Source organism: Anser cygnoides, chromosome 25 (genome assembly GCF_040182565.1).
Source record: "Anser cygnoides isolate HZ-2024a breed goose chromosome 25, Taihu_goose_T2T_genome, whole genome shotgun sequence".
NCBI classification, from domain to species: Eukaryota; Metazoa; Chordata; class Aves; order Anseriformes; family Anatidae; genus Anser; species Anser cygnoides.
In genome coordinates, this window is record NC_089897.1 from 1,013,757 (window position 1) to 1,037,400 (window position 23,644).

The 23,644-nt window shown below is 45.0% G+C and overlaps 2 protein-coding genes and 1 long non-coding RNA gene across 4 annotated transcripts; 1 reads left to right on the top strand and 2 right to left on the bottom strand.

Moving 5' to 3' along the window:
• Positions 1-57: 57 nt before the first annotated feature.
• Positions 58-9,245, bottom strand: APOBEC2 (apolipoprotein B mRNA editing enzyme catalytic subunit 2). Its single transcript, XM_013197043.3, has 3 exons — positions 8,886-9,245; positions 1,268-1,815; positions 58-701 (listed from the first exon to the last, which is right to left on the bottom strand). Exons 1-2 carry the CDS (start codon positions 9,011-9,013, stop codon positions 1,275-1,277), a joined length of 669 nt encoding a protein of 222 aa, XP_013052497.1. The 5' UTR covers positions 9,014-9,245; the 3' UTR covers positions 58-701; positions 1,268-1,274.
• A 144-nt stretch (positions 9,246-9,389) lies between these two features.
• On the top strand, positions 9,390-15,109 carry LOC136786932 (uncharacterized). The gene is made up of 3 exons (XR_010826551.1): positions 9,390-9,639; positions 9,939-10,723; positions 11,801-15,109. It is a non-coding gene; the product is annotated as an uncharacterized lncRNA (long non-coding RNA).
• Positions 15,110-16,864: 1,755 nt separating this feature from the next.
• Positions 16,865-22,908, bottom strand: LOC106046185 (translocator protein). 2 transcript variants are annotated; one of them, XM_013197047.3, is made up of 6 exons: positions 22,399-22,908; positions 21,341-21,529; positions 20,839-20,910; positions 19,028-19,231; positions 18,448-18,586; positions 16,865-17,505 (listed from the first exon to the last, which is right to left on the bottom strand). In XM_013197047.3, exons 1-6 carry the CDS (start codon positions 22,515-22,517, stop codon positions 17,323-17,325), a joined length of 906 nt encoding a protein of 301 aa, XP_013052501.3. In that variant the 5' UTR covers positions 22,518-22,908; the 3' UTR covers positions 16,865-17,322. The 2 variants fall into 2 exon arrangements, with proteins under 2 accessions (XP_013052501.3, XP_066839060.1); XM_066982959.1 differs by lacking the exon at positions 22,399-22,908 and adding an exon at positions 21,658-22,134.
• Positions 22,909-23,644: the final 736 nt, after the last annotated feature.

Here is a 23,644-nt window from a genome sequence, read left to right on the forward strand (position 1 = left end):
TCTCGCTTGTCAGATTAATTTTAGGACCTCTTTGAAATAGAGAAGGAATAACAATGCTTTACTTCTTTTCAGTGGCTTCCAATTTTATTTCACTTTCCTCTTCCTAGTTTTATATCACAGACATCATTGAACAAGGGGAAAAAGGTATTTGATGCATTTGAAATCAAGTACTGTTGGCTCCGTCATAATTGTACAATCGATGAGTTGACCCTAATTTAAATCACAGTTACTATTAATTGAGAAGGACAAAGAATAAAACTTTTTTATTCATCTTAACTCCCTTTCTTTGTAATATTTATGAAGTATATTCTTTCTAGATACGTTTATCTAATCAGCAGCTTTGTTCTATGATCTCTTCTCCTAAAGTAGTCCTGGTATGCGAGGCCTACACCCTTGTCCTGTAGATCCACTGCGATCCATTTCGTTTGAGGCTTAAACCATGCAGTTCGTTGCCTTTTCTTACAGCAGAGGCAGCACAGGTTTGTTTCGGGAGGGGGAGAGGGAGGGTGGGTGCAGAAGAACAAAAAATAAACCAGAAAATCCCAGACACCAAAGGTGTTGTACATGTATTGGTAGTCCATCAGAGCCTAATCTTGCAGGAGTTAGTACTGCACCTGCTGGAGTCGAAGCTTCGGAAAGCAGGAGTGTCCTAGATGTCAAGTCTGCCACGTCTCTCTTCGCAGATCTTTCCTGAATTGGTCCTGGGAAGAAGAGAGAGGTGTGTTAGAGGCTTCATCTGCTTCTGTGTTTCACTGCTTAAATAGGTGACTCCAAGGTGATACTAACTATCCCTTAAAAAAGGAATTGTAATAACTGACTTCCTGGTGTGTAACTTCTGTTTCGGTTTTTGTTCTAGAGGGCTAGACTTTGGGGGCGGAGGAAATTCTATTTTCTGTACATCTCTCTTGCGCTTTCACATGCATTTGGTTATCATGCCTGCAGGAAACGGGTATTTTTACTGCATCTAGTGACCCTACCTTTTAAATTTTTTTTTTTTTTCTTGGAGGTGTTTTTGAGGGGAAAAAAAGAGCTTTCAATCTCTGAAGCTTCTGCTGTGAAGAAGCCAATTGTGTCGTTAATACCTTTGTAGGGGGAAGGTACTGCCTAGGAGAATTCTCAGTATTCTGGTACCGACGAGTATAGCTGGGTACGTATGGGAGTAATAGTAATTGGAAATGACTCTGTTGTGCCTTTAACAACCTGAAGAAAAAGAGGAATCTAATACTAAGGCAAGGAGCAAGGTGAGCGAATGGAAATCCTCACTTACGTGAGCTTCAGTGCAGAATCTCAGCCAGCTTTTCCTCATAATACTGGAAGTTCTCTTGAATGTCCTCCCATGGCACGAAAGCCTTTGCTTCCTCTCCTTCCTCCTGTTCCACAAAGTTCTGCCAGACATACTCAAAGTCTTGAGGCTTCATAATCCTCAGCTTGCAGCCAGCTGACTTCATTTTTTTCAGAGCAGCCTGCATTTCTGGCTCTTCCCACATGAAGAGGCGCCCTACCATGATCGTCAGGCGCAGGTTCTTGTTCTTCTTCAGGGTCTCGGTTATCCGATCAGCGCAGGTCACGCAGGGACTGGAGGAGACGTACCAGGTGATGTTGTAGCGGAGACTTGATTCGCACTTGGGCAAAATTGTGTTAAAGAAAGCAATTTCTGCGTGGGCAGCTGCGTGCTCATCTTCCAGGTAGCCCCGAGAAGTCACTGACTCTTTGCCTTGGGTCTCGACAACGTAACACAGGAAGGTTTTGTTCCTGCCTGAGCTGTATTCCACGTTCCTGAACTGGAATTTGAAAAACATGGCTGGGAGGCGCTCCCTGTAGAAAGTGGAGAGGAGAGAAGCATCTCAGAGGCACATAATAAAGGGTTATAGTGTTGGCTTAGTTCCTGTGTGGTCTTGGACCAGTTCAATCTACCATGGCTGTCTTTTGCCATGTGTGGAAAGGAGATGTTTCCTCAGAAAGGACAAAAACACATTAAAACCAGCTGGATGGCTCCATTAAAACCGGCTCCTTTTGCTGCGCGGTAAGGCTTTCAGACCCATTCTGAACACCTGGTCTTTTTCACTGAATTTTGACAAACTTGGGCTGTGCTTTTCTGCTGTCTGCATAGAGGTACTTGAAGCACTAGTTGCTGCTTAAATGCATTTTTTGAGACTACAAAATTTACTGTACTCTGGGCTGTTTGTACTCTTCTGTCAGTATGCTTCTGCAACGTTAATCTGTGAGATCTGTTGTCCTGATTGTTCAGGTAGCTCTGGCATTACTAATTAATGTTTTACCCTCAGTGCTTCTGCAGTCTGGATTTCCTTTGAGTAGAGGCACGTGTGACTGACTAGCTACAGTTCGTAGGTGTTCTGGTTTTATTCTTCCAGAACCAGTTCAGTGCTAATATTCAGTAGGGTTATGTTGTGGCTTTAGCTACATGTGAATATCTAAGATCAAGTGTGACTTTGCTATGAAGGAGTGTTTTTCCCTCTGAAATTTGATAGCTGCCTCATGGATACTACTGATAAACTTCAGTCACTTCTTTTTAATTTGTTGTGCACCTTTTCCCTTTTGGGTTTCTAAACTAGCATAATTCCAAGTGAACTATCACAGCGAGACGTGTTTCCAGTTCTCTTGCATCCAAGCAGAGTAGTCTGCTGTTATGCAGGGAAGTTGAAAGTAGCTCCTTAAAATACTGTGTATAGCTTTTATGTACTACTGATTGAAGAGGTGAAAAAAGAAAGCTGCATCATCTCCAAGTACCTGTTTCTTTCTAATGGAGTACCAGCTTTTCGTGAGTGTCCTCTGTAGCATCAAACTGTGGAGTACATCAGTACAAGAACCAATGCTCGAAGGATGTGAGATGAAAAGATGCTGACAGCGTGCCTTGCGACCTGCTAAATGCTATGAAGGATGGGAGCGAAGACTGCAAAGTAACCAAAGCGAAATAATGAAAAATAGTAACACAACATTTCATTTACTGCATGCTAGTAATCTTCCAGGATGTTGTAATCCTCATCTGAGTTTTAGGTGGACCTATAACCTTGATATTACCAGTGTGGGGACCGGGCATTGAGGAGCTCTTCATATGATACCTGGCTGCAAATGCTGCAATATGTACTGAAAGCAAATGGATTTTTGCATAGAAAAGGATTAGAAATAGTGTGCTACCTAAAACCATAACTTCGAGTAAATTATAGCTATCATCAAGCTGCTTTAGTTGTGCTGCTCTAAACACTTAAATGCATTCTTCCATAAGTGTTTAATTCCACTTAACAGAGTTTCAAAACTTCACTGGTATGTGTATGTTCATACTTGTCGCAGCCAGAGATTCTTACTGCCCAAGTCCTTTGGCATTTTTGGCTTTTGAGAAAGTTAAACCGTAAAAGAATAACCTCCCTGTTTAATATTTTATGATGCTACAGTAGTATCTAGGGTGCATTTGGGCCTGCTACGCACATTCGCAGTAAAAGGCCTGGAGTTACAGTTCACACTTCTGCTTTGGATTTCCCAACAGCACGATTTTACAGCTGAACAACTTCACTTGGAATATCGGTGCGCTATACCAGCCAGATAGCGCGAGAGGTGCTGTGGTTAGGTTGGCAGTTGTGCTCTGTACGGAGAGAGGAAGATCATTAGTCTTCAAAATGTAACAAGATGTACAAGTCGAAATGATTTAGTTCAGAGCATTGCAGCTACGCTGGGAATATCTACTGTTGCTGTCAGTCAAGGAACACCACAATTCTTTTTGCATTTCGTTGATTCATAACAATGCAAGTTCAGAGTACAAGTCTGACTTGAAAAAATATTACTAGAAGCAGGTTTTCAGCTGCTTTTTTAACCGTACTAAGTGCTTACACTGTTCAGTTCTGCTTAGATCAGTTCTATACAAGATGGGACTTAAACGATAGGAAAGCCTGGTTGGGACCCTTCCTGCTATTACTGTTTTAGCTGGCAGTGTATTAATGAGGGATGAGAAGCAGTAATGTAGATACAGGCTTTTATTTTTATTAATAAGCAAATAAATCATTCTGTTCTGGTGTGATTTGGTCTGTGGTTCTCTGGTTTGCATTGAGAGTTTCTACAGGCCTACATAAGGGAAGTTTGCACTGGCATGCAGAGCTTCTAAACTACCCAGAAAGACTGCTTTAACTTCCATTTCGTAGCGTTTTCCATCTGTTCCCTTACTTCATATGACGTAGTTACCCGTTGGAACTAGTCTTGTTTTTTTTTAGGATGAATTGCAAGGCTTCCATTGATTTCATTAAGAGCATTATCAGACTCTAATTCAGCACAGCGCCTCTTATTCCCTGAACTCCTTTTGTCTTGTTCTTGGAGGCTATTAAAAAAAGTACATCCTTGGGAGAGCAGAAATTTTCCTGCTTTACATCCTAGATAATTAATGATTCTTCAGTTAATGATTTAATGATTTTTTTAAAGATATTTTTGAAAGTCCAGCTGAGTGTGACCAACAAGCCACCCATTCCCTTGTTTCAAAGATAAGTTTGTGAGGCCGCAGTAAGTTGTTTTGAAATAACATCATATATCTAAATGTATCGCATCAGAGTCACACGGACGTTCATTCCTGATTTAAGTCTCTTGACCGCAAAGCAGTGACATCAGTGATGAAATTAAGTCTGTATGTTTTGATGAACAGCTTAAACAACAGTGGACTGCTCCAGGATGTGTTGACTCACTGGCGGGTTTAGTTGGGCTTTCTAGACAAACTTTTTCCTTATCATCTAGGTGTCTAAGATTATCTGCAATGTTCACCTCAATCTGTTCTCCTAGTGGCATGGAATATGCATCAATTTAATTAGTACGTTTCTGATAAAGAACTCAAAGCCAAGGGCTTTTTCCAAGTCTAAGTAATTGGCTGAGAGCTCGGAAAACTTGCTGATGGTGGTTGCAGAATCAACCAATAAACTGTGTTTGCTAGTTAGCAAGAATCTCCTTAATCCCATCTAAACCAGACGAGGGAGGACATTTTGGCACAAGTGTGAATTGTAAACGCGAGCCCTGGCTGGGCTTAGCTGCGTCCTTGCTACGTGGCTCTTCCTAGCAGTGGGGACTTGAGCCTGGTGTCTCTGCGTAACAGGAATGCCCCACAGCAAGTGATGCAGCAGGGAAAGAATGGGAAAGAAGGAACCGTGCGTGCTGTAAGATTGGAGGTGCGTTTGGATGCTGCGTGCTGCATCATCTCTCCTTGGAGTTACAGAGTGCTTGGCAGATGACCCTAATAACTGACTGCAGAATGAAGTATCGCGGTGTTTATTTGGGTAGCTTCAGACACTTTACAAGCAGTTGCGAATCGAAATACATCCCTGAAATAGCTGTGTCATCTGCTATGAAAAACAAAGCCTGCTTCTTTGGAAACCGAGATCTAGCTTTGAATTGCTTTCTTTCAGTTCCTGAGTAAATCACTAGTTCTTGGCAAGCCTGTTCTCCCATGATTGAATGGCAGGTGGCTTATGAATGTTAATATTATCCTTATTTTACCTTTTTTTTTTTTGTTTGTTCTAACCTTAGAGAAAGGGAATGCCAACAAAATATACTGAGGAGATGCAAGTTCAGTTCTTGTATTTCTTATGCTGGAAGCTGTACTGCTATAGACGCTGAACATAAAAATTGTGTTGTCTTGCATGTAACTGTATAAACTTATTAAAATGCACAAATACCACCAATTTCAGTAACTAGGCTAATTGCTTTTCTGCTTTTTTTTTTTTTTTTGTGCAGTTAGAGAAGATGTTTTGTTTCCCTCTCCTTACTGGCATGATATTTGGTTTAGGACTTGCACATGAGGTTTATGTATATGGAAGGTTCCTTAAATTATTTACAGGCACCAAACTGTCAGAGTGCTCCTAAAAATCATCTGTTCTAATGATAAGATGCAGGTGGTCACAGCTCACTTGCAGTATATGGGAAGGTAAAAGCTGAAATATTATTTTTCCTGCTTCTGTGGAGGTCGTTAAATGGTGCTCTTTAGGGATTTTCTAACCATCTCAAGCCTAATTTATCCAAGTGCTTGTCCTGGGTAGTAGCAAGGCTGTTTTGTGATCTGTTAGATCACATTAATATGAAAATATTGAAACTTTGAGGCAAGAACCTCAATCTATAATGTGCATTTAAGTACCTTGAAATAAGGTAGACTGGAGGAATGCAGCAGCTGCCCAGCGTGGTCACAATGCCCTGTGCCATTGCATGGCAGGTAGGAGAAGAGAATGAGAGAATAAAAATGTGGGATTGTCTAAAAACTGCAGTAAACTAGTAGGGCATATTCTTTACATTTACATGTTTTTTGCTGAGTATTTATACTTGGTCTTAAGTTACTGGAGCCTATAAGACAGTGTCCTTTTGCTTGCTCTTCAACAACTGTTCACAAATAAACACACTCATGCTGGGCTCATTGATTATAGAAAGTCTAATGATCAGCTCTAGGAGGAACCAAGGGTTTATCACTGCTAGGAGGAACCTCATTTACACCCTGGGTAAAGTGTAAATGAATGTGTCTCCTTAAACGTCATGAAACATACACAGCAGGGGCTTATATTTATCCAGGGCTGTGTTGACAAAAAGCACAGGGGGGGCTTAATATTCTTAAACGGAGTGATTAGGTTCCCAGCTTTTTTCGTGTAAGCCAGTCTCGGCTGTAAGCCTCAGCTTGAAAACTTGGCTGTGTGTCACAAGATGCCCCTAATCCAAGGGCTAAAACTGAAACACTTGAGTAGTAGACAGTGTAATTGAATTTAAGTGCTTGCACAGTTGCAGTTATGTGTTTTCTCATAATTCACATAACTGTCTTTATTGGCTGAAAATTCCTGAATAATTAGAAAATCCAAACAGTGATCAAACCGGGTCGAGGCACAGCCTGTACTGACGGGGTCCTTAAAATGAAAGTAAAAATTGCTGGATTTTTCTGTACCTCTTTCAGGGCCCTTTGGGATTTCTGCTTTACTTCCTCATTCTCACCTTTAATAGCCAGCGTACCGGTAATAAACTAATCATCAGGGGATACTTGGTCGTGAGTCCTGCAGGAATTCACCAGATCCTTCTAAACACTTTGCAAATAGTGTTACAACGATCACAGACTAAATAATCACATACTGACAGCTCGAGGGTCCCTCACCAAACGTTCAAGTACTTTCATTTTGGAAACTTAAGTTCTTGCCTTGCTTGGTATCAGCGTATGGTATGGTACTAGCCGATTTTCACAGCTTAACATACGTAGATGCCACAGCACAGACTTTAACTCATTCCTAGAAAAGCCTTACCTGAGACTGCCTTGTGTCACCCGGGGATCTTGCCCCAGTCCCTGTGCCCTGGTAGGGTTCCAGCAGTGTGGCTCCCTGCTAAGCCTCAGGAGGTTGTTTTCCTATTGTTAACCCTTTCTTTTTGCAGACACATCACCCCTCACGTTCCTGCTGCTGCCTTTTAAGTGTGGAAAGTCCTGCCACAATCTGTAACAGCCTTGTCATTCCAACAAATCTTTTCATTGCAGCATAGCACTGTGAAAGTTTTTTTTCCAGCCGCGATTAGCACACCGGTTCCTACCCAGGTTGTTGGGGTTAGCAAGGAAGTTTGAAGATAGCGCCCAATTCCTTGGCAGTCCTAATTGCAAGTTGAGTGCTCTATGGCTGAAAAAACATAATTTCCTGATGAGATTCATTTAGAACGTGTTCTATGCATCTAGGAGCTGTCACCACGTTTGTCATTAGTCCAGGCTCAGTTCATAGCAGAGGAACGTGCTTTTCTTAAAAGTCCCTGTTCTAGCAGATGTATTATTTGCATGATTGTGCACGACAGAGACTAAAGGCTGTGAACAGCCCCGCCACAAGAAGTGATTTTCAGAACATATGCTTTTTAAGAAGAAAATTGTTTTTTCACCCCCATGCAGGGACATAACCCAATTGTGCGAGATGAAACCTCGTGCATGCTTTTCAGAAATGCCAGCCAAATTTTATTTGCAGAGCCTTTCTTACCGGTGGCCCTGTCACAGGCAGAAAGATTCTAAGTGGGATTTAAGAGTCTGGCCTGAGGTTTGCATACCAGCAGCTGGAAGAAATCGTGGTTTTGGGTTATATGCTGGGAGCGCTGCCTTGGTGACTTCCGAGGGAGTCTAGAAAGAAGAGCTACATAGGGCATCTTGATACTACTACAACGAGCATTTTGAAATGCTTAGAGATAGCAGATTACACAGTTTTTTCTACTTGCAGCTGTCAATTACATCTGACAGAGTTCAGCTTCCTAGCAGATCTCTGTTATATGTGCCTCTTTCAAAGGCCAGGCTCCCTGGAATAAAAGGAGCCGCTTGCTGCTTTGCAGTCTTGAAAACTGCCTCTTGTTTTGGTGCCCTTCTGTGAGTTAGGCTTTTTGAAAGTCAGGTTCCAGCTGTGGGTGTGGAGCCCTTGAAAATGTGGACTTCTCACTCTCTTGAAAAATCTGTCCCTTAGGTCCGTAAAGTAAATCAGCCATAGCAGGGGTATTTTTCCTAATCCACAGACAGAGAAACTTTCAGACAAGAGCCACAGATCACAGCAAGAAATCAATATTCAGCGTTCATCAAGGACCCATACCTTCCATCCCTTTATTGTCAGGCAAGTCACCCCATTGCAGTGCACTACGAGGGAATCGGTGAGTACTGTGGAAACAGAGCTGCTTGTATGGAAACAAATGGATTTGGCTGCCCGCCTGCCTGGGGTGAATTCATCCCCTGTAAAATGCATTGAAACTTTTAACAAAATCCCACAATAACGAAAGCCGTACTTAAACCGTTTAAGACTACTCAGAAGTGCACTGGCTTAAGGTACCACCTTTAATTACCCAGCAGCAGAGCTGAGGCAGGGACCTCTGAAGATCCCCGTTTCAGCCTTTTGCACCCTCTTTATAGCTAAACCTCTTACCCTGTCACAATTTCAAAGGGTGGCAGGTCTTCCCGCTTCACCTTCTTCTTCTTTTTTCCCTCGCCCTCTTCTGCGTTGTCAGGTTCACCGTTCTGAGCGTTGCTGGGCTCCTCCTGCTTTTCTGCCATCTTCTTGGGTATAGGGACAGTAAGTTAAGGCCACGGGGAAAAAGAAAGCAATTTCTGAAAGCTCTCAGGGAGCAGAGACAGCAGAGGGGGGAGGGAAAAAAGAGAGCCGGGAGTTCCTGCACTACACACAGTTGTCAGGGGCTAAATATGGAACAAAGCAGCAATGATAGAGGCTGGATGGGTAGGGTGACCCAGGGCTCTCAGATGTCTCCTTCCCTAGCTTTCGCTAGGCCTTTTTAACAATCCCTCGTGCTCCCTTTTTAATTTAAAATTAAGTGACGACTTCGTTGTGGGCGGGCTAAGCGATGGATGGAAAATCATGGAAGCATCAGCGTCTGTTTATCCGTTAGCGTGACAGATAGCTGGCAAGGTGCAGAGCTGGCAGGGTCTCCGTCTGCCTTCATTTGCCAGCTTATTATTTTGCTAACCTTGAAGGACCACTGTTTTGGCTCAGGCGAGAGGGGAAAGGGGTGGCCCACATTTGATTTGCTGAAAAATCCCCGTTGTTGTGGATTTGGCCTCGTGGGCCACCTGGAGTGTCACAGCAGGGGTGCCCAGAGGAGCAGGAGTTCTTTCCTTCCACCCTTCTCTTCCACGGAGGGACACAGAAAACAGGAGCTGAACAGGTTGAAATCCTTGGGCTCGTGGAAGTTAGTGCTACAGATCGTATCGGCATAAATGCTAACCAGACTTCATCCCAAATATCCTGAAGTCAGGCTTATAATTCACAGTGGGACAGTATTTCTTTTGCAGGAGCTGAACATCTGCACGCTGTTCTGTTATTTTTTCTCATCCCTGCCTGAGTGTTTGAAAAATGCCCACTGCACCGGGGGTGATAACATAGCTAAGAGTAAGGACTTGAAAAATTGATGGGCTTAGTGATTCCTGCGGTATTCTTTTGTTTCTTTCCTCTTTGCTGCTGCAGTGGTTGCAGGTGTTTGATGAGTGATTGCCCAGGAGCCAAGGAATCAGACGGACAGGAGGCTGCGGAGGTGTGATGAGAAGTGAATTGTGTCTGTGTGAGGACCTGGAGGTCGTGCACTAATATTTGGGACTGGTGTGAACAGTGTGCTAAGAGCAGAGTACTGGAGACATTCGGGTAAGGTACCGACTGTGGTTTGTCTGACCTAGTGTGGGGGTGGAATCTGCCTTTCGTACAGAGAAATGAGAAGGGCTATAAAGATTCTGTTATCAAAAGTGGGGGATGTTTGGTCTGCTTGGCACTATATCAAGCAGATTTTTTGAAGAGACTGCAGTAGCTCGGAAGGATACTGAGGGTTAATCAAAGATTCACATCAGCTCTGAAAAGGGTTTTATATGTTTGGTTTGGGAGGATTGTCTCTCTTAAATTCAGAATTATATGAAATTCTTCCAATTTCTCACAATTTAATTCATTTAAGGGTTGTATAAATCCCATGTGAGCCAAGCCTGATGAAAACCTCAGTATGATTTTTCTCAGAGACTAATCCTGCCATGACATGAGAGTGGAAGTAAACAGAAAGTGTGTAGTTGTGTAGAACTCAAGCTTTAGCCAAAGCTTATTGGAAATCAAACCCCCAGGATCCTGGGTTCTGGATTTAGCTCAGAACCCACCATCAAGATTTGGATAAATATGCAATCTTAAGCTGTATTTGTTTGAGTGTTCAGTCTGCACGTAGTGGGAAACCTGCCGTTAGTTTGAGGATGGATTGCTCTTCGCAGAAATCAAGCGTGAGTACCTGCTTTCAGCCAAACCTCAGTCTTCACAATACCAGTGGAGGCAACTCTTAAGGGTTCTGCGCTCTCACTAAAGTGAAATGAGTTTATGCCATTAGGCAGATAATTTGTCTTCTGGCTACTTTTTCAAGCCCCTTGCTAACAGCAGCCTGCCTTTCTGCACTTCTGTGAGAATCACAATACCCTTTGGAGTTCATCATTAGTAGCATCGTTGAAATGCACTCTGGGGACAGGGCACAGCACCCACCCTTTTACTCCCACTCTGTTTGCTAGTGATGAGAAAGTTGTTTATTTGATGACTGGCATAGCTGGCACGGAGTGTATTGTGACAACGGCGCACTGAAGGATTTGACAAGTTCCAAGACATCCTATCTGCGGAACATACATCTTTCATTTTCATGGTGCGAGGTTTTATTTATTTTTAAACTTAAAATACTTTCCTGGAGAGCAGGTGTAGTGTTTTTCCTCTTGCCTGGTAACTATGCTCAAATTCCAACTCCCTTGTCCAATTACTCTCACCTTTGACATTTCAGGCAGTGTTTTTGGGGATGGGGATCCTCTCTTAATGAGTGACAGCTTGTCTCCTTTTCCTCCCTGTATTTTGAAAAAGCGCTCCAGCCCCTCTCCAGTCCCTCTGACCCACTTTTCTTTATTTTTGGAAGCTCTCGACTGTTAGGGTCCCATTTTTTCCTACAGCCTTTAGCTTTCACTGGCCTGGCCCCTCTGCGGAGTTCAGGACTGAGCTCCTATCTAATCTCCGGAATGCGGCACGGAGACTCTACCTCTGTCCAGCCCTTCCCCAGCTGCTTCGCAGCTCCATCTAGGGCAGTGCACTAAATAGTCATGATCCCCCCCCCTACAGCGTCTGCCTGTGCCAAAAATATAAAGCGACACCACCGAGTTGCTGTCAATCTGACATTTTGCATTAGAGCCTTAGGAATGAAAGCTTTGATCAGTTCTGTCCAGTTGTTTTTAAATGACCCTAGTTCCCCCGAAGTGTGCGTGTGTACAAGAGCGTGCGTGCATCGGCCTAATGACAGAAGCCAGTGATGGAAATGTTTTTCCCAGCAGCTATTTCAGAGAAGGAGCTGGGGCAGGGACGCAGCTACCCTCACGCCAGGATCTCCCCGTGGCACTTAGGGTGACTAAAATCGTCGTGCTTCCAACCAGCATTTTTACCCAGGCTTCCTTCCACACCGCCCCTCTCCTCATTGATATCATGGTTTATTTAGTTGCCTATGAATTCTGTGTTGCTCTGAGAGCCCTGCTCAGTGCAATCGCTGTTCGATCACGGAAGAGGTACACGAGATCTGCACGTGTCAGGTCTCACACGGCGAGAATCAGCCCACTGCCTCTCCTCACTCGCTCCTCTGCAGCAAGGGCTAAATCCTGCTCGTCTCCAGCAGTGCCCTGCAGCCTAGCAGCTGGATGCAGCCGGTAGGTGAGAACTCTTCCCACTTAAACAAATCCCTTTCAGCAGCTGCACTTCGTGTCTGGGGAAACCTCCAACAGAGGGACCACAGCCCCGCGCTGCAGACACAAGATCGGCCATTCAGCTGCTTCCCTCTCAGGGCCACAAACCCAAGCCGTGGTTTCCTGCCCAAGCCCTTTCTCCGTCCTGTGGCAGATGTGTCCTGCAGCATCTGGCAGTCTGTCCCCCCCGGTATTTTAAAAGTTCTGGCTTTACTCTTTTGGGACATCGAGGCCAGAACGCCCGATCAGAGCTAGATGGAGTCGTGGAAAGGAGTAGACCTCAAAGTCACCAGATCCACAGTAAGACTTGAAGAGCTGTCTGCAGTGGGAAAGCTGCCAGCAGAGGGGACTGCTAGCAAGGGAAGGCTGAGGTGTCAGCCTCTTCTGGGAGATTGGATTCTGGCTTTGCTGCTGCCTTGCATGTTAAGATCTGATTGTGCATCTGTCCAAGTCCAGACGAGTTTTTCCACTGACTTTACAGTATCTTGAAATAATCTGATGACTTTTTCTTGTCTTAAAGGAGTATTCCCTTGACCTCTCAGGCAGGTTATCTGCTGGTCCTCTAATTACAGCAGAAGTTCCTTTCCTGAAGTTAAAACCCCTCTTCTCCTTTGCTGATCACCTGGCTGTGAAAGTCCTTGCCAGGAAAAGGAAGCTTTTATTGCATTCTTGGGCTGAAGGAACATTTTTGGCTAAATGGGAGAGTGAAATAAGACACTGGCTGCATGAGTCATGGCTCAGAAGTGCTCTCTATTCCAAAGGGACAGCTGGTGGCAGTAACAAAACATCTCCCTAGATACATTGTCTGGCAGCAATCCCCCTCTCGCTTTTTCCGGCTGTAACTACCGTTACGTGATAAATAAATAAACACTCTGACAGTGATGTGCAGAGGCAGCTTTGCTTCCCTCAGCCCTGGAGGCCCTCACCTGTCCCTTTCACTGCACTGCAGGACGGTACTGCCAGGGTTTAGGGGAAGGGGTAGGGGAACACTGGTGTCAGCTGCTGCAGAATCCCGCAGGTTTCAGCCCAGCCCAGCCAGGGCCCACGTCCCTCTGTACAGGACACGAGTTCCCTGTGAAAGGAACTACACCCGGGCTGAAACGAGCCACGACGCAGGCAGAGATAAGCGATGCTCTCGCCTCCTTGCCTTCCTTATCTTCGCAGTGGAAGGCCTGGGCGTCCTTGGCCTGTGATCCCCACCACTCGCACACCCATTACGACACGACTGCGGGGCTGGGGAGGAGTCTGCCTCGCTGGCAGGCACCGCTGGCTGTTCGATTAATTCAAAGTCCAACTGGAAGGTAATGGCAGCTCCAAGCGGCACATCCTCCTTCCTGCTGGGAGTCTGCTGCCGTTTTCCTGGGAGCAGTTCAAGAGGAAGGTCAGCCCCAGCCATGCTGCAGGTGCTCAAAGCCCCAGGAGCTGGTGCTGAGCACCAGCCAGTGCCAACGAGCCAGCTCTTTAACGTTTACACACACACAGCAGCACAGCCTCTCCAGCACTTGACTATATTTTAACGTAGCTGCAAACACCAGCAAGTCAATTAAAGTTCCTTACTACCAAAGCCGGAGTATTTTCTGGAACAGCTGGTAAATTATTGAATGAGACAAGGGTTAGGGAAAGAGGCTGGGCTGAAAGGCAGAAAGATTTTGTTTTATGCGCAAATACCGTGTATCCAGCAAGCAGGGGATGTGCCTTTTGGGCTAAGATCAAGTGTACAGTCAGTTTAATATCAAATACAGCTTTCTGGAAAGACTGGCTGAAGCCTGAAGAGGGGGATCATCATTAGACATGGTGATCTGAGAGGTGGCTCTTGTATAAATGCCACGACCCTGTGAAAACTGCCATGAATGCACGGCCTTTGTCTGAGTCACCGCCTGAACCATGTAGACCACGACATGTCCTGCCGTGGGTTATGAATGTTCCCTGACACTGGGGCGGGATATGGTATCCATTCCCAAAGCTAATTTAGGGGGGCTGGACAAACACCTTGCGTGCCTGCTAAGGTGATACGGATCCAGCCTGCCAGCCGCCTGCTTTACGGTGGCATAAGCAAAACTTCTCCTTGCTCTCTCTGGGCTTTCATGGGGAAAAATCAGCACAAGCCCCATTAGGTGGCACTGACACGAAACCAGGGCCCCTGAAACCCACAAGGGCAGGGACTGGGTCTGCTCTGCACTGCACAATATAAATAAGAAATTTTCTAGATGGCTGACTTTGGAACATCATTAACCATTTTTATGCAAAGGGTTTCAGTATAGCTGCTTAAATTGCAGATACGTCAAATGGTGCTTTAAATATTAATACAAGAGGGTGCTTTGCTGAATTTAACCTTGTCAATTGATGGCTAGCTCTTATGTGTATTACACATAGGAACACTTGCTATTTTTTGCTGTCTGCAAAAAAATGCAAGCAGGAAACTATTAGTGTGCTTTCAGGTGGACTGGAAGGAAGAAGAACTGAAATAAAGACAAGAAGTCAGCTAGTCACACCAACTGGGAAAAAGGAGAAGATAAACATGAAAAGTTAATAAAGATCTATTGTTTTTAATTCAAGATTTTACTTTACCTGCAGGAAAAAAAAATAGGAAGAGGGGAAAAGAGGAGTAATTCTGAAAGCTGTTCAAATATCCATCCATATATTTAATTTGGGAATGTTATCAGAACATTGCAAGTTTGAACCAGGTCGGAAGTCAATTACCAACTTACGTGTGATTTAAATAATACTCTTCCCCTTTTCAGTGTTCTTGCGGAGAAGACTGCAAAGACCTGCCTTATTCCTCCTGGCTTCACTAGATGGCTCTGCTCATCTCTGTTCCTCATGGCTTTCCCGTGCTAACTAGGAAAGGATAGGCATGATGGTGTTCAGCTGCCCTAAATCATTCTTAACTCCACTGAATTGAATCTCCAGGCCAGATACTAGTTTCTTTTTAGGAAGCAATAATTCATGTCTTCCTGTCCTTTGGCATGTGGCTTTCTGGAAGACACAGACATGGCAACACTGTAAATAAGATGAGTGGTAACACACGGTTATATAAAACCCTGAAATATGTAAGATTTTTTAAATATTTTTTTTAAGTTTAAGAAAGTGGCTTATGATTTTCCTGGTGCTGCTTGCAGTGCTCACTGCTTTATAGTCCTACTGCTTACAGTCACATCTATTCAATGGCCTGTTCTTATGCAGCTTTTACTCGGGAGATTACAGCAATATTCTTGCAGCAGCAGTCCTGAATAAAGGTGTCCTTTAGCTAGAAGGGAAAAATAATGGATGGGATCAAAATGACAGAACAAGATATATGGCCAAATTTAAAACAGCACCACAAATTTCATCTGCACTCAGCTGCTGGTATTTGTTTCTCTTGGGCTTAGCTTTCAGTCATGCTGAGCACCTAGCTATTCCATTTACAGCAATTGGACACGGGAACATTCAGCATCTCCGAAAATCAGGCTTGACATGACTCGGGAAGGACCCCAAACCCAGAGCTGCTGCTGTTTAAAGGGGCCAGAGAGAATTAGGTTCCTTACCTTGAATGTGTGGGTGAAATATAATGGAAGAGCCCATTACAGGGATGCAGCCCCACGTGAGAATGTCTCTGCTGTGCAGGACCCCAGCTGAAGGCACTTTTGGGACCTTTAGGCTCCAAACCCACCCCTGGTTTGCTCCTAAAACACACTCAGGAGTGAGCCTGGCCGCTGGAGCCCTGCAGAACCCTGCTGCTTATCCCGTTCTCTTTGGTTCATGAGCACAGCCCACGGACTCCAGACGGATTCCCTTGAATTTTTTGAGTCCCTTTTGCAAAACTAGTGCCAACCCAGTAAAACAAGAGTAACTTGGATTTATTTATTTTCCCAAAAAAAAGTGGCTTGATTTTATTGAAAGCAAATACAATTTTTTACATCCCCAGCTAAGCCTCCCTACCCCCAAACCCTTGCAAGTAAACCCATGCACCTTAATCTAGTCAGCTGCCAGAAAGAGGATTCAGTTACTACTTTTGTTCACATAAATTGCTTCCATTGATTAAAAAAAAATTAGTAAATATTTTCTTAGACGGCAACATCTAAGGTTCAGATCTCTCAAATGCAAGGGCCAGAATAAAGGATAGACAAGGGCTAGTCCATTCACGTTTCATATCTGATTCTGTTTCATGGCTTGGTCCGATTTCTCTAGAAACGCTTGTATTTTAACCTTTCCTGATGAATAATGTTCAGGAGTGGAAAGACTGGGATGGGGTATGTGTACTGCCTCCTACAGCCTGGGCATGAGACTTTTTGCCAGTCTTATAATTACAACCTTCAGGGCAGCGTGAGCAAGTTCTTGAATTTTAAAAAAGCTCTTGTGTTTCTGTACTTAAGAAAACAAACATTTTAAGGTGTTCCCCCCCAGAGGCACTCGTATTAGTCTTTCTTTTCTGGTAAGGAATAGTGCACAAAGGTGGAGGAGATTTCCTCCGGGACAAGCATTTACATTCTAATCATTGCTGCTTTATCTTGGAGGGTGAAACTCAACAAGTGCAATACTCCACAAATAGAAGTCAAAGTACCAAGTCCCCTTTCACTAGCAGAGCAATACAGATTACTGCTTGCTCAGTATCTGACTGATAAAAAGCTAATGGTATAGAGCACAAACCAGGTGATACATAAAAACGAAGCAACAGCAAGAATAGCAAAAAATCAAGTCCTTTAAAATTGGTGTGCATCAGTGAAAGGCATTTTTGTTTGGTCCAGAAGAGGAGATAGGATTTACCCGCACGTGTGAACAAGTTCTGCTCTCTGGGGGAACGGTAGCGGTGCAGAAGGATGTCCAGGACTGCTGCTCTGAATTTCCCTGGTATCATGAGATGCTAATTTGGCTAATGGAATTTGACCTGATAGAATCATGGTCATCATAGAGCTGTAGCCCCAAAACCTCAACAGTGGTGGGAAAAAAGTTCTCAAAGACACGTGGTAATTTTACAGGAGCACACAGGTGTTTGGTGCAAACCTTTGTTTTACACAGCCATGGTGAAGGTGGGAGGAGGAGGCATGTTCTGCCTGTCCCAGAACGAATGCCCCTAATTATTAGATCTTCGTTCACATCAGCATAGTTTGGTTTCACAAAATGCCTTCATTTCTGTCCTGCTCTTATTCGCTCTTTCCTGGTTTTTGCTCAGGGTTGTCCTTCCAGATGCGGATGGTGAGACAAGTCGCCATGGCCAGCCAGCCCAGGTAAGGCACCATCAGCAGCGTCGCTACCTTGTTGATGCGGTACCAGGAGCACATCATGCCTATCGCCAGGCTGTCTAAGCACAGGATGTCAATCAGTGCCTGGGGAGCAGAAAGAAGAAAATTAGTGTGATGCTCACTCATGGGAGCATACAACAAGATTATGAACACGCCTACTAAAGGCGCTGAGAAGGAATGGAAGTCAGGGAGATTTAACACTGAGAAGTCACCTACGCTGATCCTAAAGCCTGGACTCAAATGAGTGAGACCTGAACGCATCACACCAGGAGCAAAGACCAATGTTAATTTTTTGCTATCAAGCTCCACAGACGAATACACTGTTCGTGATGATCACTGGCCCCTTCTGCTGATAATGCCTATGCAGACAGATCAGAAACGTGCTTATGTCAGTACCGATGGTTACTATCACTTAAACTTTCTAAATGTACCTTTAACACAGAGAATGGCAAAGTTCAGATGGAAACATACATCCCACTCTGTGATCTCCAGGCCTCGGCACCTGAGATAAATGCTTCTTGAATATAGCACATGTCCAGCTCTGCCATGCCACGTCTAAGCTTCGTGCATATCCCCCTAACAGGCTCTGCTATGCACCTTGCGTTGTATCAATAAGCTCAATTATTAAAATAATTGCTCAGTAAGCTGCTCACAGCCAGTCTGCCCCCACAGAGATGCTGACTTAGCTGCTTGCTGGGGCAGGGTGTGACTGTGGGGAGGACTTATCTCTCACCCCAAGTCCTTAACTAGGAGATGCAGCAGCTGGGCTATTGACTTCTGGATCTCCCGCCCTGCTCTGGTAGGGCTGGCTATCTGAATGACAAGACAGGGCAAGGAGTGGAAGGGACTGATACCATTGTCTACAACCAGGTGCAGCATGAATTATATCAGAGTAAAAGCTCTTCTTGTCTCCCTCTTTACAGCTGCGTAATGCTAGGTAGAAATCCTCTACACAAGCTACAAAACCGTGGCAGAGACACCAGCAAACAAGCCTCCAGCAGCAGAACGGATGGCCAGGTACATTACCATCTTCAGGTTGCGTGCACCAAAGAAGAAGGGCGGCCAAGCCCAGTTCAAGGCCAGCTGAGCCCCGTAGAGGCCGAGGGGGACGACAGCTTTGCTGCTGCAGCCGCCCAGGTCATTCCATATCAGGTAGGAGGCATAGCTGTGAAGAGAGAAACATTAGTGTTTTGCTGTCCTGAAGCGAGTGAGCCCACGATGTAGACAAGCTCTTCTCAGGGAAGATTGTCCCGCAGCAGGGATTTGTCACATTCGCATGACAGATGCTTCCATGCCCTCCCTGCTCTCAGACCCACCATCTGTGCCATACCAGTGTGGCTCGTATGATTCCCCCAGGGCAGTGGCTGTTCTGAGTAACCTGTCACAATGCTAGGCGTGGGCTGTGTCCCTGGCCAAAAGCACAGCCAGCAGCACGAGCCTGAGCAACTCAACTCAGGAGGTGGCTCAGGCTGTACTTCGCCAGCTGGGAGTAAGCATACCTGACGTGCCCTGCTGATTCAGAGAAAACGGGTCTCTCAAAAGCGAACGAGAGTTTGAAATGACTGACGACAGCAGGACGAGATGGGGAGTGGTAGGCAGAACTTACCCCATGCCAGTGTACAGGACTGTCCAAGCAAGAGGAAATACTTTGCGGGATGGACACCACGAAGGCTTTTTCAGCTTCTCATACCAAACAGGTATTTCCTTCCGATTGAAGAACCAGCCAAGGAAACCTCCAACGTGAGGCAGGACAGTAAAACCAACAGTATAAGCCCACATCCTTCCTTGGCAGCTTGAAGTAGTCTTTTGCCTATTGTAGGTTAAAAACAATAACTGATTATCACTTTGAAGGGATATTTTTTCCTACTTTGATCTTCCAAGCTTTTTCTCTAATTGCCTATGTTCCACTTTAGTGGCTAAGATAAGTATTTAATATTGTATTCAGCTCTGCTACTGACTTCTCTCTGCCCAATTTGGGAAGTAGGGATAATTATTTCTGTCATGGTTACATTCTCCCCTTGATCTACTAACCAAAGGCCCCTCACCCCACCGTTATTTATTTCCTGGGTTCTTACAATCTGTATGTGGCACGGTTCACCTAAGGTGGTTATATTCTTAGGAGACAAGACTGCGGTTACTTTTATCATTCCTCCTCTGAATGCCTAAGTCAGACAGCGTACGAACTTCAATGTACGTTCACGGAGGCTACGCATCTCAGTAGAGCTGTTATCTCTCCTCTGCATGCTCTTCTGAATATGAAAACCCAGACGGATCATGCCCAGAAAACCCAGTCCGTTCTGACTTCATCTCATTTGTCACCGTGGCTTTGTATTTTAAATGAGGTCTATAACAAGACAATGTCCTTACAGCAGATTTTAAGTGCTCAGTGAACCTTGTTTAATCCTCCCTACAGTTCCAGCAGGCAGAGGTGGATTCTTGCCTCTGTAAACAGGTAAACTGAGGCACAGGAGAAGTTTCTTAATTTGCTCACAGTCTAACCACAGCCACATTGCATAAAAAGAAGGAACAGAAATTTATTTTAATAATTACATTACGCTTCCGCACAAAACAGCTCTGGTAACATCTAGCATTTCATTCCCCTGTCATTATCCTCAATAAGGCTATGAACCTAACAGTCTTGTGTCCTTCCTCCCTCTGTCTCTGTATTTGCCTTCCCTTTTGATCCATGAAGGAATTAAAGCCAAATTAGCATTCATCAGGAATAACACACAGGATTCTCCAGGAGCATAGAAGTTTAGTGCATCAGCACATAAAGCACCTGAACAAATACACTCAGGAAAGATTCGGTTTTTGCAATGCAAGAAGAGAGAAGGCGGCGCAGAAAATTCCCTCACCCTGAGAAACATCCCTCGCGCTCTGAACACCAGTCAGAGGAGCAGCGAGCACAAGGAGAGGACTGATCTGCACGTGCTTCTCTGTTTGGGGTTCTAATTCACAATTAACACTTTGCTATAGCCTATGCTAATTGTTATTATTATCATCCTGCTACAAAGCGTTCGCCTTCAGAAACACACACACAAGCCAGTTTATACATCAATAAGGAACAAATACGCCAGACACTATCTCTAACTAACAATTCCCTTACCAGACAATTTATAGCACTATTAAAGTGTCTGTGGGACCAAAAAATCAACCAGACACCGAGAGAAATAATAGCTGTTAGTCCTGCTTTTAAAGTGTAAAACAGCAGCAGCTGAGTTTCGGTTCTTCCTTGGTACTTCAGAATAGCAAACTGGGAAAAGCAGATTTGTACCCCTTCCCAATTCTTTTGAAGTTGGGAGGCTGCAGAAGTACCTGAAGGCTGCATACAACATAGCGTTTTTATAGCTTGTTTTGCCTCACAGCTGGTGTAATTTATGGAGTTTGAGCTGTAAAAAAACCCTTACCGTCTCTTACCGCCGTTCTCTCCCTCGCAAAGGAAAAGGGCTGGACATCCAAGGCCAGCTTCTGTCCGTAGGGCTGGTGCTTCTATACAATGAAGGGAGCGTCAGCTGAGTTTTACCTAAACAGCAGAAAAAAGGGTGTGTATGCGTGCGCATTGGTGGCTGTGTCAGATTACACCACGGAGCCCAAATTCAGCAAGAGTTACGGGGATCCTCAGTGGTGGGTGAGCAGCTGTGCGGGGGGCAAGCCTGGCTTCTGGGTGCAAATACCGCAGCAACGCCACACGCGAGGCGCTGGGCTTGGTTTGAGGATGAGCATCGTGCCTGTAGGACAGAGGGTGACTTTATGGGACAGAGCAGCACCCTTTGGTCTGGCTGGGAGTGCATTGCCCACACAAACGTATAAAGCACATCATGCAAGAGCGTGGTAATTGTACAAGAGCTTTGGGTAAGGGATCCAGTCCATAACAGTAAGAATTCTGTGCAGGGGCATGAGCTATACTGATTTACTCCACCTGAGGATCTGGCCCAGAGCGTGCCTACGTCCAGGGGTGTGAGCGCAGGGCAGAAGGAGCCCACCGTGCCTGCAAGGGTGTCTCTGCTGTCCCCAGGGAATGTTCGACATATTGCTGGTGAACCAGATGCTTTCCGTGGTCGCCTGTCCACCTGCCTTTGGGCTAAAAATCGCTGGGAACCACTTGAATCTAAAATAAAGACATTACACGAGCATGCTAAATGAAAATGAAAAAAGCTAGAAATCAATTTCCATTAGTAAGCTGTCTGCGAGGGCCGGGGAATTAAACACTAATTTACTTCGGTTATGGGTCATTACCTGAATTTCATGGCCGGATGCAGGATGGCTGGTTCCTAGCAGAATGCTAGTACTGTTATGACACAGAACCAACGAGATCTTCTCTTTTATGGGGCTCAGAAGAAAATTATTTTTTGTGGGAGGAGAAAGGAAAAAAATAACCGCAAAGCTTTTCAGCCAGCACAAATCAATACAGTGCTACGGAGGTGGCATGTTTATATATTGTAATTGCCCCTTTGAAATAACAGATGCCACGCACATTAATCAAGCAGTAGCCACCTGCACATCCCTTCAGAGCCTGTTGCTATTTGTGTTTGGGAGCTCCTGACATGCACCGAGGCGGCTGCGCTCTGCGACGGAGCGCTTTGCACCGCGCGCGGCCACTTCGCTGCCTGGGCTCCGAAGCAGCCGGCCCGCAGGGTGCTGGTGGGTGCTGCCTTCGGGACGCCTCGGCGGCCTTGTCACAGAGCCAGCGATTCGACAGGTTTTAGCTGGTAGCATTTCCTTTCCCGGGCTTGAGCACAGAACTTGATTACTTAGCTGCTCGGCATGTAACGGTTGAATTCCCAAGTTATTTTAGAGGCTGCAAGAATTAAGAACTGGGGGTCAAATCACAAGGATTTCGGTAAACCTGTGAGGTTGGGGGTGATACTCCAGGAGAAGAGGAAATGCAAAAAGGGGAAAAAAATTGTCTGTAATTCATATATCAGTCTTACTTGGGCTTTGGAGCAAAGAAAGGGGTAAGAAAAGACATGGAGGTACCTGGAAAAATGGGATATGTAACAGATCTGCCCAAAGTGGATCACGGTGGGCTGGATCGTAGCAGACGAGGTGGCATTGCCTGGCCAGGTGTCTGTTTCCGAAACACAAAGATAGGGCATACCTCACACGCCTGGACTTCTGAATCGCATCTGTTACGGTGTTTATGAGCTGAAGATGCTGGCAGATGGTCGTAGGGCTGCTGGTGGATGCACAGAAGAGACAGCGAGAGGGAGTGGTGAAAGACAAGGATCAGGTCAGGGAGAGCCTTTGGTGAGCCCCAGACCGATTTCAGATACGGCACGGGCACACGTGCAGGCACACCGACACGTGTGTGCACATGCTACGGAACAGAAGAGTCTTGCAATAAACCAGAAGGACTTTCTCCAGCACAATACTGTTTTCCCTTTGTTACCACAGATTTATGTCTCAATATTTCTGCTTTTGATTCATTTTACAGTAAGACAAGATGAGGTAATATTACCTCTTAGTAAAATCAGTTCTATATTGTATCTTGATGTGCATCTGTATATTAAAGTAATATTATTAGTGGATTTTAGGTCACTGTTGTATCACTGCAATATGTTTTCATGAAAGAAGAGACCTGGGAGAGCTGAGTTACACAACTGTGTTTGTTTTCCTCTTCTTAGCAACCTTCGCACGTTGTCCCAAGAGGTTTTCGGTCTATGCAAGATTAATTGCTCAAATATAAAAGCCCTGTTAACCTGAATATATTATTGAAAAACAGCATATTTCAATCTGCCCTAGTTTTGAAAATAGAGATGCCAGGTCAGCTCCTGGCATAAATCTGCAGTGCTCCACGAAGCCAGCGGAGCTTCTCTGATTTACATCGGCAATAAAGTCGGCCTGTTTTGTCTACCACTGCTCAGACAGTGCGCTCGCAGAGCTGCCGCAGAGGACACAGCGGTGGCCGGGGGGGGGAACACTTGTGACCGTCACCACGCAACTGAAAAACTCAAACCTGCCAGCCTTGGCACTGCAAAATAAAATACTTCATTTTTCAGGTTCACATGTCGTTTTGTTCCAAAAATAAAAATAAAAATAGTTTTCTAATGGAAAAAAAATTGTCCTTAAAAAATATTGTTCTGTTAAGTTAACAATCCGAGATAATATGGGATGATTTACGAGTTTTCAGCCAGTCAGTTGTTGTTCCTTTTCCACTTGGGCTGTGCAGCGCAAGACCTACAAGCCACTGGGAACTTGGGCGTGGATTGCCTGGCTAGCAGAG